Here is a 13,769-nt window from a genome sequence, read left to right as displayed (position 1 = left end):
CTGTAGACAAGCCTTGACCCTTACAAACACGGAACTAGAATCATACACGGTAGAAAACCGAAACCTAAACAGTACACGATCTGTCGTGCCTGAGATCTTTCGTGGAATTGTGCGACACCGAGAACAATCTACGGAATTGTGAGAATACACACATTGATTCCAGCGAGGATCTGCGTATCACGCTATAGGGAGAATGTCAGGAAGTGTACACTATGTTATCTACACCGTACAGTAAGAAATAGATACAATATCATACGATCAAAGGTGTTTCTACGCTTTTCTCGTGTAGAATTGTAAAAGTAGTACGAGCTGCCGCAACATTAATGGTAGCATCTTCTCTCCCTGCTTCTCCCTAGCTCTCGCTGACTCTCACTATTTTACTCCCATTTCCTTTTCCACGTTCTCACTAATTTTGCCATTTCCAGCGCCTTGCACTGTGCCCTTTTCCCATTATTTCGCTATTTTCATCAACGATTTTTTCGGCGCACCGCCTGTCGTCTAGGGCCTTTTTTTTCTCACCAACTTGACATTTTCAACTCTTGTTTATCTTCTTTTTACCGCCACACCGTCCATCACCACCGCGTCTAGTGTAGCTCTCGTGTCACCAGTCCGTCGTATCATCTGTCCAGACTCCGTTGTGCAATTCCGCCCGAAAGATTCTGTTCCTAACTCTCCATCGTATCCGATAGGAATAAACACATAGACAATAAGTAGCGATTGTTTGATATATTCTGACTTATATCATTCTCATAAACAAGAATCGTTCTATCAGTATACAATTGTATCATTGTACTGTATCAATCTTCAAATATTGTCATCAATTATACCACCATCAATATCAATTGTCGCCGAATTTGATTTTTCTCATTGGTTTCAGATCTCAATTCTCATTAATTATAATCACTAATTTCACACTTTCTCATACCTCTACCCCTATATCCATAGCATTGTCACCATGAGCAACCCTTACCAGAAAAGCAACACCAACAACAACCCGAACTCGTACGAGATGGGTAACTACAACAAGTACTCGTCTGGCTCCAACGAAGATGACTTTGTCTCGTTCATGAACGAGGTACAAGACATAAATAACTCGTTGGACCAGTACTCAAACTTGATCAACTTGATCTCCAACAAGCAGAGAAACTTCATCCAGGAGTTGGACTTGAACGAGGATGACACTGAATACAGCTCCAAGCAGATTGATACCCTTGTTGCTGAGGCACAGTCGTTACAGTTGGACTTGAAGAAGAGAATCAAAAACATCCAGACCCAAGCTGCGCACGCCAGAGACCAGACCAAGATCGACCAGGCTGAGAACTCGAGAAAGAGATTCTTGGACTTGATCCAGGAATACCGTTTGGTGGAAGTCAACAACAGAGAACAGACCAAGGCTCAGGCCGAGAGACAATATAAGATCATAAAACCAGATGCCAGCGATGCTGAAATCAAGGCTGTGGTTGAAGACGGGTCAGACACACAACAGTACTTCCAACAAGCTCTTTTGCAGTCTAACAGAAGAGGCGAGGCTAGAACCGTTTTGAACGAAGTCCAAGTCAGACACCGTGAATTGTTAAAGTTGGAAAAGACCATGGCCGAATTGACTCAGTTGTTCCACGACATGGAAGAATTGGTCATTGAACAAGACCAACCTATCCAACAGATCGATGAACAAGTCGCCAATGCCCAGCACGATATCGAACAGGGTGTTGGTCACACCAACAAGGCTGTAGCCTCTGCCAGAGCTGCCAGAAAGAAGAAGTTGTGGTGTCTTGCCATCTGTGTTCTTATTGTAATTATTCTTGCTGCTGTTTTGGGTGGATACTTCGGTTCCCGTTAGACATGAGGATATGTTAAGAGTTATCGTATCATTAGAATCATATCGTAAGAGCATTATGTGATTCTTGTGGTACTTTCTATTTTTTCCTGGCAAACATTTCGCAACCACTGTGAAAATGGTTGTTTTTGTTTTTTGTACTATGTTTTACTAAAATTTAGTTTTGCTTCTTTACCTTGGCAAGTGTCTCTAGCATCTAATGGGTACTTTGGTGCCGTTTTTGTCTTGTCTTCTGACTTCTTATTATATATATTTACACAGATTGATATTAATATACTTGTTCCTGGATATAGGCTATGTAGTGAAAGAGGATGAAGTACTTGGTTCTTTTTGAGATGAAGGTTTAGCACTGGAAGAAGCTGTTTCTAGAATTGGCTGAAATAACTTCAACTGAATTTGTGTGGGACTGAATAAATGAACAGAAGAATGGACAAACGGACGAATATGGGCTAGTGATCAAATGAATAAATGGATAAGTGGGTAGATGACTTAAAGAAATATGGGTGCGACTTCAAGTTACATTGAACATGGAAAATACAGTTGGGCTAGAGATATTGAAGTCTCTGGCTTCGATGTTGTCACAATTGAGAAGAATGTTCTTTAGCTTTTACGATTTGCCATAGTAGTCTTCGAGTTTCCAATTGCCATATTTCACATATTTCGCAACTATTCCGGGAATACATTCAGCAGCTCTACAAGATCCTACAATAGTATTGACAATAGAATAAGCTGTCCACACACTTGTCATACTCTTTTAACACCTCTTGCGAGTCTCAACAAGAATGCCCTAGAAAAACGAACACCACCATTTTTTAAAACACAATGGGTATTTCTAGTCATGTCTCCAACTGCCAACAAGACAAATGCAGCTCGAAGATGGAGAACCTTGAGAGCAAGGCTAAACATGACGAAGGTGAAAGTCGCTCAGCACAATTTCAACAATTTGTCGAATCGATGAAAGTGTTAAGTCTTATATATAGTAAAAATTAAAGGTAAGCACTTATCAAATCTGGCGCTAAGCGATAGCAATCTAGACGTCAAAAGTGAACTGCCGAGAAATAAATAAGCCCCCACTAATGCCAGATACATTCTAGTTAAAGCATGTAAATATGAAAATATAACCTGCTGCAAAGAAGGTTCCAAATTTAGTGAAAATAGGAAATTAGGCTAATGATTTTGGAATTTTCAGGAGTTTTGGTTAGTTAAAAGTTGTAGAAAGTCTAAATGCATATCGGGCCTTAATGTGTGAAATAGGAAAGCTTGCAGGGTTTATCAATGGGGCTTAATTGTAATTCATCCAGGAAGAATTCATTTCCATGGAAAGCCTTCAGGTAAAAAGGTATTCAAAATTTTTAGAGACTTGTGTTGAAAGACGTTGCAGTAGTTACCAAAGGAGCCTTCAATTATTCTTTTGCTCTCGAGTCCTTTCTTGGTTGGGCCGCTTGTTCTTCCACTATACGTTTGTCATTTACCCCAGCAATTTAGTTGGTCGGTCCGAACTCCCGTGCAGGCAGGAACTCCATATTTGTGCAGAAGATGGACGGATTTGCAAATGCAAGGAGGATGCAGTGATAAGTTTGCAAGTGACACAGTAGACAGCGGAAATATATTTTATTTTCCGAAAATGAGTTACCCCCACGGAGGAAATCTCTTTGAAGCGGGCAGGTGTTCCTTCGTGTTTTAGGCGAACTGTAAGGAATCCAATCAGGAGTCAGCTGGAGATTCGTGCTTTGTGTCTTGGAAATTCATTGGTCTAACAACTGAAAAACCTAGCACTGGGGAAAGAATAGTGTTAAGATAAATTGTTGTACTTCTAAGCTAACAAATACATGAAACCCTTGAAGAACTGTTCCTTCAATTAATATTTAATTGAAGAATATCGAACGAGTGCAAATAGATATTAACTACCTGAAGGGCGCTAAGAGAGATGTACACATTTGTGAAATCAGTAAGTTACCAGAGCTGTATAACCTACACAGTTTTGGTGTGTGGGGAAATTTTTCAGCATTCGAATTTGTGCCAAATAATTGAAGATGAAATGCAATAGTCGAGGTCAGGAACTTCCCTGACAGTGAGTGGATCCATTCGACTTCAGTAGCAGTTTTACTTCTAGATTTATTAACGTCTGGAATAGAAGTTGCTCACGTGTGCAAGATCTTCAGAATTGATCAAAGTTTGATCTGGTCGGCCCCTGCGGTATTTTTTGGGTTCTTTGGGGGTCTACGATTATCCCTATTTTCAACCAACATTGTACGATTGCCCATCAGCCTCTTAAGTGCTTACTAATCAATTAGTAGAGTTTGGGAATTGTCTGAGAGACCAGTTCTTCTACACGATTTTGGGGGCAAATTGTATAGCTGTGACTCCCCGGTATTAACTCGGTGAAACAGCTTTCGAAGAACTAATTACTTGATTGGGATCGGCCGAGTACCAAATCTGGAGGTTGAAAAATTCGGAAAACTATATAAGGAGCCCACCCCAAAACTCCTGGGAAGTGCCTCTCATTTGACCAAAGCTACTCAATTGTTTAGTATAACTCATTCACAGTAAATTTCATTCAGTATGTCTTCTTCAATTGAATACAAAAAGCTTGGTGCCTCTGGTTTGGCTATTTCTCCTATCATTGTGGGATGCATGTCCTACGGAAAGAAGGTTTGGGCCGACTGGGTTATGGAAGATGAAGAAAAGATCTTCAAAATCTTGAAAAAGTGTTACGACTCTGGTATCAGAACTTTTGACACTGCTGACATGTATTCCAACGGTCAATCGGAAGTTATCTTGGGTAAGTTTTTGAAGAAGTTCAACATCCAAAGAGACAAAGTGGTTATTTTAACCAAGTGCTACAACCTAATTGATACAAATATTCCTACTTTAAACATGGCCAACCAATACGACTACCCATCCTATGAATTTGCTAATAACCAAGGTTTGTCGAGAAAACATATTTTCGATGCTGTCAAGGGTTCAGTTGAAAGATTGGGAACCTATATCGATGTGTTGCAGATCCACAGATTGGACAAGTCTACTCCAAAGGCTGAAATTATGAGAGCCTTGAACGATGTCGTTTCTAATGGCGATGTCAGATATATTGGTGCTTCTTCTATGAGAGCTGCTGATTTCGTTGAATTGCAATTCATAGCTGAAACGAATGGCTGGGCTAAGTTCATCAGTATGCAAAACTTCTACAACTTGATCTACCGTGAGGAAGAAAGAGAAATGATTCCATTCTGTAACGACAACTCCTTAGGTAAGGTTGGTTTGATACCATGGTCACCAATTGCCAGAGGTCTCTTGGCTAGACCTCTTGGTGTAGAGTCCGAACATAACAGATCTGCCAAAACTGATGGAGCAAAAAAGATCTTTGGTTTGGAAAACTTGACCGAAGCCGACAAGGAAATCATCAACAGAGTTGAAGAAGTTGCCAAAAAGCGTGACGTCAGCATGGCTATAATATCCTCTGCTTGGGTTTTGAGCAAAGGTGCTTTCCCTATCATCGGTCTCAACTCTGAAGAAAGAGTTGACGATGCTATTAAGTCTCTCAGTGTCAAGTTAACTGATGAAGAACTTGCGTACTTGGAAGAACCTTACCAGCCTAAGCGAGTATACGGATTTGTTTAGTTTTCATTCAAGGTAAACTGAATTAAGTTGGATACTTCAATGCTTGTAGAGCTATACGTCCCCTGTATTCCGGAAAGTATAATAGTTGCAAGTGAATTGAAATGACTGGTAAAGAGTGATTTCTCATTATGCTAGACACATTGATACTGGGCACGTTGAAATCTACAAAACTAATGAATAAATAAATAAGTATGAATATATGAGTATGAATAAATATGAGTGGAAGTAACTATTACCTTGTTTTCTCTGGTCCTATCAATAAAACAGTAATAAGGGGCGGAAACAGTGTACTCCAACATATTGGCGAGATGTGGGGAGCCAGTCCTCGAAGTCCATGTAACGTCTTACACATTAAAGGCTTCTCCAAATACTAGGAAAAGTAGAGAAGAATCCCATCAATCGGGATTGACAAGATCCACAGACTTTTCTACCAGAATCTCCATCTATTCCGCTCCAATGGTGAACGCAAAGTCAGAAGAGGAACCATCTGTTACCCATTGTATATGACAAAGAACAGAGAAAGTCCCCCAAAAAGGGGCCCCAAAATTCAACAGGATATGACCCAGATAGAAGCAATCTCCAAAAGAGCTGGAGCCACTTCCTATTACGTCTGTAGAACTGATCTCCGAGCCAAATGAATATAGCGATATACACAGCAAAAAAAAAACCAGTTCTCCAGTATGGGTGCAAATATTCTCTACCCGTTGGTCCGCCGATTGCAACCAAATCCTCTAACCGCTCCTAACCGAGACCATCTACGCAGACTGCCAAATTCAGAAGTCTCCCTGAAGGTTCGGTACTTAGCCAACTCCGGTCCGTCGCTGACAGCGGTACAGGAGAGATATACACAGGCGATGGCTTATGTAAGGGTGGGTCCACAGTCCAGCTTAGGAAAACCTGGAGTATTCTAGATGGAAAAAACACCCGTGCCGCAGTAGTTAATAGCATCATTTGCGCATTGTGAAACTTTTCAGTCGGATTTTTTTGGTGTTCGTGGGGTCGAAATTTTTCACTCAATATTCTTCCGCTCTTGACTCATAAGTCTGATCATTCTTACTTTTGCATAAAAAACATATATAAATAGCATTAGTGCCAGTTTTTGACCGAGACTGACTTGAATAATATCATCCTCTTCATCTCGATCACATCTTCACCGCCCATCATGCCTATGTTAGCTGATCCATCCCAAAAGTACAAGCCTTTCCCTCCTGTACATTTACCCAATCGTCAATGGCCATCTCGTACGCTTGAAAAACCACCTAGATGGCTTTCCACCGACTTGAGAGATGGAAACCAGTCCTTACCAGATCCCATGTCAATTGCTGAAAAGAAGGAGTACTTCAAGAAGTTGGTAGATATTGGTTTCAAGGAAATCGAAGTGGCCTTTCCTTCGGCATCGCAGATCGACTTTGACTTCACCAGATTCGCTGTGGAAACAGCTCCAGCAGACGTTGCTGTCCAGGTCTTGTCTCCCTGTAGAGAGGACTTGATCAAGCGTACTGTAGAGTCGTTGACCGGAGCCAAAAAGGCTATTGTGCACATATACTTGGCTACGTCGGACTGCTTCCGTAACGTAGTCTTTGGATTAACCAAGGAAGAGTCGAAGGCTCTTGCCGTAAAATGCGCCAAGTTGGTCAGATCTTTGACTAAAGATGACCCCAAGCAACAAGCAACTGAGTGGGACTTTGAGTTCTCGCCAGAAACCTTTTCAGACACCGATATGGACTACGCTGTAGAGGTCTGCGAAGCCGTCAAGGAGGCCTGGGGCCCTACTGAAGACAGACCTATCATCTTCAACTTGCCAGCTACCGTGGAAATGGCTACTCCAAACATATATGCCGACCAGATCGAGTACTTTGCTACTCACATCTCGGAAAGAGAAAAGATCGCAATTTCGTTACATCCCCACAACGACAGAGGATGTTCTGTTGCTGCCGCTGAGCTCGGCCAGTTAGCTGGTGCTGACAGAGTTGAGGGATGCTTATTTGGAAATGGAGAAAGAACAGGTAACGTTGACTTGGTCACCTTGGCTCTCAACTTGTATACTCAGGGTGTTTCACCTAAGCTTGACTTCTCCGATATCAACTCTGTTATCGACGTAGTAGAAAAGTGTAACAAGATTCCTGTTCATGCAAGAGCTCCTTATGGAGGTGCCCTTGTCGTTTGTGCCTTCAGTGGATCGCACCAAGACGCCATCAAGAAAGGTTTCAATGTGCACGAGAAGAAGGTCGAAGCTGCTGCAGGAAAACATGTCCACTGGCAGTTACCCTACTTGCCATTGGACCCTCAGGATATTGGCAGAACTTACGAGGCCATCATCAGAGTCAACTCGCAGTCTGGTAAGGGTGGTTCCGCTTGGGTCATCTTGAGAAACTTGGAGCTCGACTTGCCCAGAGGATTGCAAGTGGCTTTCTCCAAGGTGGTTCAACAGCGTGCTGAAGTCAAGGGTCAGGAGTTGACCAACGAAGAATTGTGTGACTTGTTCAAGCAAGAATACTACATTGACTACGAGGGTGACAACTTCAACGACCAGACCTACAAGTTGATCGACTACTCCATCCTGACTCCTGCCAAGGGCCAGAAGGAAATTGAAGCCGAAATCCAGATCGATGACAAGATCGTCAAGATCAAGGGCCAGGGTAACGGTCAGCTTTCGGCTTTCAATGCTGCCCTCTCCAAACACCTCAACATCGACTTAAACGTCAAGCACTACCACGAACACTCATTGGGTGTAGACTCGAATTCTCGTGCAGCCACCTACATCGAAGTCTCACTCAAAAACGACAACGTCACCAGATGGGGTGTGGGTATCCATGAAGATGTCTCGCAAGCTTCTTTCTTATCTCTCATCTCCATCTTGAACGGCTTGCACAGAAACAAGGATATTTAGATATCTTAGTTTCCCTGACGATACTATTTATTCAAGTCTTATTGTTACGACACCTCTTTAGTTCACCCAAAAAAAATTATGATGATTACTTGACACGCTGAGTAGATTACTACAAATACGTAATAGTAGAACCGGTAGAGAATTTGTAGAATATCAAGCAGTACTGAAATACTTCATCAAGATTCAAGGAATTCACGTGACCTTATCATCTGTGTTTGGTAGACAACATTACAATTCCATTGTACTTCCACTCTTCTACGCAACAAAACTACAGATTAACATATACTGAAATGACACAAGAAAAGGATGCTCTGAGTATCGCCGAAGCATATAAGCAGATAACTGAGGCCGAAAAACAGGCTTCTCAGTTGGAGAAATTGTTGGATAGTCTTGAAGCCAAAATGGATCTGATTCTACAAGAAGCTGAAAGCATAACCAAGGTTCCAGAAGAGGAACCAAAAGAAGAAGAAACAGAAGAAGAATCAAAAGCAGAAGAAACGGAAGAAAGTACAAAAGAAAAGGAAACTGAAACTAAAGAGAACGATTAAACTTCGAATAAATCATATCACTACTATAATATCCAAAGAAGATACATTCAACCATAAAACACAATACTAGATATATCAAGAGAAATCACAATTGTGAAAATATCATTACACAGTTACAATTGGTTACAATTGATTTCATTTCGCTAATTCAACTTAACTAATATTTCATTCGTAGAGAATTTACTTTAGCCTTTCATCTATTGGTGTATGATATCTATGTATACTACTTCAAAATAGACGATTCCTAACTCACATTAATGTATTTATGACTATGCTTTGCTCAATAATTTCAACAACTCGCTTTTGTGAATGAATTCAGGCTCCGTGGACTCTTCAAATGGGTTCAGTGGTAGCTTTGGGTTGATCACATTGACATCTCCATCTTCCACCTGTTCGTTGTTGAGTTCTGAAATGTTGATTTTGGCAGGTTTTCCTTCCAACCACCATTTCTGTATTTCAGAACTTGGTGGTGGAAGTACCTTGTCTTCTTCAAAGAACTTCATGACGTTACTGTTGTTGCTCAAGATGTCGTTAATATCACCTATGTTCTTTCTGTAGCTGTCGTACAACTCGTTGGCCAAGTTTTTCTTGATTGTCTGATTTACAATGTGAACTTTAATCTTAAAAACAGCAGAAACTGGACGATGATCAGAAAAGATAACATCTTCACACGAATTGTAGTACAATTGCTTGATGATTTTTTCTCTTGACATGTTTAAAATACGATCTGTCCAAGCAGGTATTCTTTGCTTTTCACTAGTATCATAGGTTGTAGTTCCATTATCGAATTTATACGTTGGTGCAAACTTGATTTCCATTTCATCGAAAAAGGGGAAACTCTCACCGTTAGCCATTTGCCTGTTCAACTGATCATACTCAAACAATTTCGTGAACTGTCTCTGTTCTATAAGTGGCTTCACCTGGTCGTTGGGTAAACCAATCCGGAAATTAAAGTCCCCTAACCAGATAACACCATCGTGATTTCTGATTTTTCTATTCTTAGAAAACAACATGCCCTTGATAAGTGTCTTATAGTTATGATGTCTTTCTTCAATGTTGCTCATTCCAGCCGCGAAATGAGAACACACGAAACATAAGTCTGTATTCGAATAGTTGAAGCTTACAGCAACGCCCCCTTTATTAGCTGTCATTCCACCCAAACCAGTCTTCTTGAACGAGCCTTCTACGTTGGAAATGCTTTTGATCTCATCTTCTCTGATAAAGAGGAAGAGAGCTATACCACCAATCTGACCACTCCACAAAGAAACGTACTTGAGACCTTTAGCATTGCTGGTATCCAAAACCTGCTTGATCTTACGTTCCCACATAAACTTGTTGCCTACATTGATATTCACCATCTGGGAGGCATTGAGCTCTACAATTTCTTGCATCCCTATGAATACCAAGTCGTAGGCTTTGTCCACATCTGCATCAGATGGAAATAGCCATTTGTTAATATCTCCATCATTAAACGTGCCGTTAACATTGAACGTAGAAGAGAACACCGAGATATTCTTATACGAGCTGTACTCTTTAGTTCTCTTTGTCAACTCTCTGGCTACGTAGTCATGAATAGGGTTATGTAAGGTAATGCTCACTTGATCTTGTAGTCGTCCAAGTAGCTTTAAGATAGCCATTTCATTGGGTTTTGTATCAACCACCCCACTGAGATACTTCTTTGTGAGATGTGACTTGACGGTACTCTTTGTAGAAGTTGCACTCGACGATTGTAATTTCGAACTGGTAGATACGAAATTAAGCGTGAGTTTGGAAAGAATGTCTTCATTTTCTGACCAAAGCTTTGCATGTTTGATGTATAAGTCAAGATCTATAGTTGAGCCGATATCTCGAAATGCTAACTCAATAACTTCTTGACTGATAATCTTCGAGATATAGTTGGCTTTTCGTAAACTGTCGAAAGAGTTCACTCGAAACACTCCTAACTGTTTTCCCGTATACGTCTTCTTTGAAAGATCAAAAAACAAGGCTCCATAGTCTACGATCGATTCCACCAACAAGGCTACTATGTCATGAGGATTCTGGGCTCCATATCCCAATTTCTTCATCATTGATACAGTTAGTGGTACTCGTGTGTACTCTAGATTGTAACTGAGGGCATTGTAGGCTCCATTGTCTAGATCTGGAGCAGTGCTGTTGAACGATTCTATATGTTCTTCAAATGCCTGATTTAAATCTCCTTTATATGTAGTTTTATCCGTAGAAAGAGCACTTAGTACGTGCACTTCACCATACTGATTGGCCAATCTGTCGAAATGCCTCGTGAAAGCATGTTGAGAAGCTTCAAAAGATCGCAGATATACGATCTTCCGGTTGTTTTTGTTGGGGAGAATGTTCTTTTTTGAGAAATAATTATCTAGTTCCCAATAGATGGGCACATTGCCTCGTACTATCACGTATGCTAGACAGTACTTAGCGGTGTATATCACCACTTCCGTCTCCACAAAGTTGGAAACAGCCCCGTCATCATCACATCCCCAGTCACCAAACAAGGGCCCATTCTTTATGCACGATTGTTTAGAGATAAGTGTCAACAAAGCGTCTTCGTTGTTTACAGTGGCATTTACAGTTTTTGCATAGCCTCTTATCATCGTGATGAGAAAACCAGAGGAATCGAACTGCTGCTGTTCAAAGAGTGATAGACGGTTACGGAATTCTATGAGCTCGGCGTTCATGAACGAGTTCCACATGAATCGCTTGAAATATGGAGAATCTGCCATCAACAGGAACTTCGGATTCGCTGTATCGGGTATTCCTCTTTCCTGGATGTTGGAGCATATATCGAAATTACGGGAGTAGTAGAAAGAGCCACTGGATAGTAACTTGCGAACAGAACTGGCAGGGGACTCAGATCGTAGTTTGTCTCGTTCCTGAGATTGCTGAGAATAGGGAGACATCATCAGCGAGAACTGAGAAGCCATAGCAGCTGCAACATCCGGCTCTTCGTCAAATTGTCTGTTCAAAAGATGGTCGTATTCATCATTATTGAGACAGTAAAAGTCAACTGTTTTAATCTGAGACACCTTTTCGCCTATGGTCGGCAGTGCTATTGTTTCTTCACTGGTGATGAATCCCAAGTAGATGTTACTTTTCATATTGAGCAAACCTATGAATGCCAATATCTGTTTCCGCAGCTTTGTCTTGCTCGGAGTGATGTCTTTGAATTGGCTGAGGTCCAAGTCGTCCTTTCGTACGAATTCTACAAGTACTTTGTTCGAGAAGTTGGCCCCAGATGGATCTTTTTTGTTTGCTCCATTGTGAATATGAAGATGCGAAGCAAGTCCTGAAGAACGATACTTCGGTCTCGGATGTCGGATGATGAGTGCGTAGCTATTGCTGATCACAAGGAACGTTCGCGGCCGCTCGTTGAGATATAGCTTCATATTGATACGTTTGTAGTTCTTTCAAAAGGTATGGTCTATATCAGTGCTGAGTTGTATTTGGAGAGTTTGTTAGGCTAAAAAAAGGCTGTGCAGCAGAACGGCAATTGTAGAGTGTATGGAGCTGCTTTTGATGATCTGAAAAATTGAGTACACAGCCAGATACGAGAATAATGAACTGAACAAGTTACAGTGCAATAGAATGAACAGCAGACGCAATGGCTCTGTCTAGTGGAAAGAGAAGGAAATTACCAATCTTCAGAGAGTCTGGTTTGAGATACTTTTAGCTGGGTACTGCATGAGAGCAATCGTAAAAAAAGGCTGAGAACGGTGCGCACAGAAAATGGTAATTATAGAGATCAAAATTTACTAGCAAATTAGCTTAAACAAAAGACCTGCTAAGGCAGACATTTTAGGAAGAATATACGAGAAGATGAAAAAGTGATATTGTATTCCACAAATAGAAAATGTAGCGTGGCTCCTTTCCAAGTTTCATAAACCGTACTGTCACAAGAATACGCCAACTTCTGAAAACGAGATCTCAGTTCAAGATTTCAAAACCACACTGATTATACTACATATAGATTCTGGTTTTACATTAATGTATTAACAATACTAAAAACAGACAATAGAATTAAAGCACCAGGTGACGTCACCTGACGTAATGATTTCGTCCCACTACCGAAGAATACAGCTCGATAGCCTACCTAGCGTAGATACCTAGTATCCCACACCTTGGTAGCTAACTTAAGCAGCCTTCTTGGTCTTCTTCTGCTTCAAGTGAGCTTCAGGAATCCACGATTCATCGTAAGCCTTACCAGAAGCAGTAGCTGAAGAGGGAGAGGCAGCCCTCTTGACCTTAGCGGCAACAGGAGCAGTGCCCTTGAAGTATTGCTTACCCCAGAATTCGTAGACAAAGTAGCCAAAGCCAGCAAAGGTAGCAAGCAAAACCAATTCCAAGAACAACAATTGTGGGTTGAAGATAGAAACATTAGGTTCGACAACAGTAGCCAATTGGCCCCTGATAGCAACATGCTTCACCTTTTCTTCATGGGCAACATACACTTGTGGAACAAGCAAGTAGTGATCTGGAAGGACGTTCAAAGGAATGTTCTGTTCAAACACGTGAGATTCGCCAGGTGCCACAACAATAGGACCAATAGTAGCAGCAGTCATGTTGACCTTGACATTTCCAGTGGAAGGTTCAATGAAAGTACCGGAAACTCCAATGATAGTGACCTCTTCGGCCTCATTGTTTTGTGCGTGGTATTGCAAAGTGATGGTTTCGCCGTTTGTCCACTCAGCAACATCAGCCTGAGTCAACTCTGGCTGTTGCTTGATCTTGTAGTCAACGATAAATGCGATTTCATGTTGCCTTCCTTCGGCAGGTTCAATGGCAGAAACAGCAGCAATGGAGGCAAAAACAGCAGACAAGATAGCAGAAAACTTCATGGTGGTAGGGTGGGATTTTTCAATGA

At 41.3% G+C, this 13,769-nt stretch overlaps 6 protein-coding genes across 6 annotated transcripts; 4 read left to right on the top strand and 2 right to left on the bottom strand. All coding sequences in view use genetic code 12, as the record gives it.

Moving 5' to 3' along the window:
• Window positions 1-955: 955 nt before the first annotated feature.
• PICST_45972 (predicted protein) lies at window positions 956-1,840 on the top strand (the record flags this gene model as incomplete). The annotated part of the gene is made up of 1 exon (XM_001384501.1): window positions 956-1,840. One exon carries the CDS (start codon window positions 956-958, stop codon window positions 1,838-1,840), a length of 885 nt encoding a protein of 294 aa, XP_001384538.1.
• Window positions 1,841-4,399: 2,559 nt separating this feature from the next.
• On the top strand, window positions 4,400-5,455 carry AAD3 (aryl-alcohol dehydrogenases; the record flags this gene model as incomplete). The annotated part of the gene is made up of 1 exon (XM_001384500.1): window positions 4,400-5,455. The coding sequence occupies one exon, from the start codon at window positions 4,400-4,402 to the stop codon at window positions 5,453-5,455; it is 1,056 nt and encodes a 351-aa protein (XP_001384537.1).
• Window positions 5,456-6,503: 1,048 nt separating this feature from the next.
• On the top strand, window positions 6,504-8,439 carry LEU6 (Alpha-isopropylmalate synthase/homocitrate synthase (LEU4)). The gene has a single exon (XM_001384499.1). It carries the CDS (start codon window positions 6,618-6,620, stop codon window positions 8,343-8,345), a length of 1,728 nt encoding a protein of 575 aa, XP_001384536.2. The 5' UTR covers window positions 6,504-6,617; the 3' UTR covers window positions 8,346-8,439.
• Window positions 8,440-8,635: 196 nt separating this feature from the next.
• PICST_58235 (predicted protein) lies at window positions 8,636-8,842 on the top strand (the record flags this gene model as incomplete). The annotated part of the gene is made up of 1 exon (XM_001384498.1): window positions 8,636-8,842. A coding segment is annotated over one exon (207 nt), but the record flags the coding sequence as incomplete, so codon positions are not given.
• Window positions 8,843-9,162: 320 nt separating this feature from the next.
• On the bottom strand, window positions 9,163-12,294 carry INP51 (Inositol-1,4,5-triphosphate 5-phosphatase; the record flags this gene model as incomplete). The annotated part of the gene is made up of 2 exons (XM_001384159.1): window positions 9,163-11,790; window positions 11,845-12,294. 2 exons carry the CDS (start codon window positions 12,292-12,294, stop codon window positions 9,163-9,165), a joined length of 3,078 nt encoding a protein of 1,025 aa, XP_001384196.2.
• A 636-nt stretch (window positions 12,295-12,930) lies between these two features.
• Window positions 12,931-13,755, bottom strand: PICST_83260 (predicted protein). Its single transcript, XM_001384158.1, has one exon. It carries the CDS (start codon window positions 13,741-13,743, stop codon window positions 13,039-13,041), a length of 705 nt encoding a protein of 234 aa, XP_001384195.1. The 5' UTR covers window positions 13,744-13,755; the 3' UTR covers window positions 12,931-13,038.
• Window positions 13,756-13,769: the final 14 nt, after the last annotated feature.

Source organism: Scheffersomyces stipitis, chromosome 4 (genome assembly GCF_000209165.1).
Source record: "Scheffersomyces stipitis CBS 6054 chromosome 4, complete sequence".
Lineage (NCBI taxonomy): Eukaryota > Fungi > Ascomycota > Pichiomycetes > Serinales > Debaryomycetaceae > Scheffersomyces > Scheffersomyces stipitis.
This window is presented reverse-complemented; position numbering and strand designations above follow the sequence as displayed.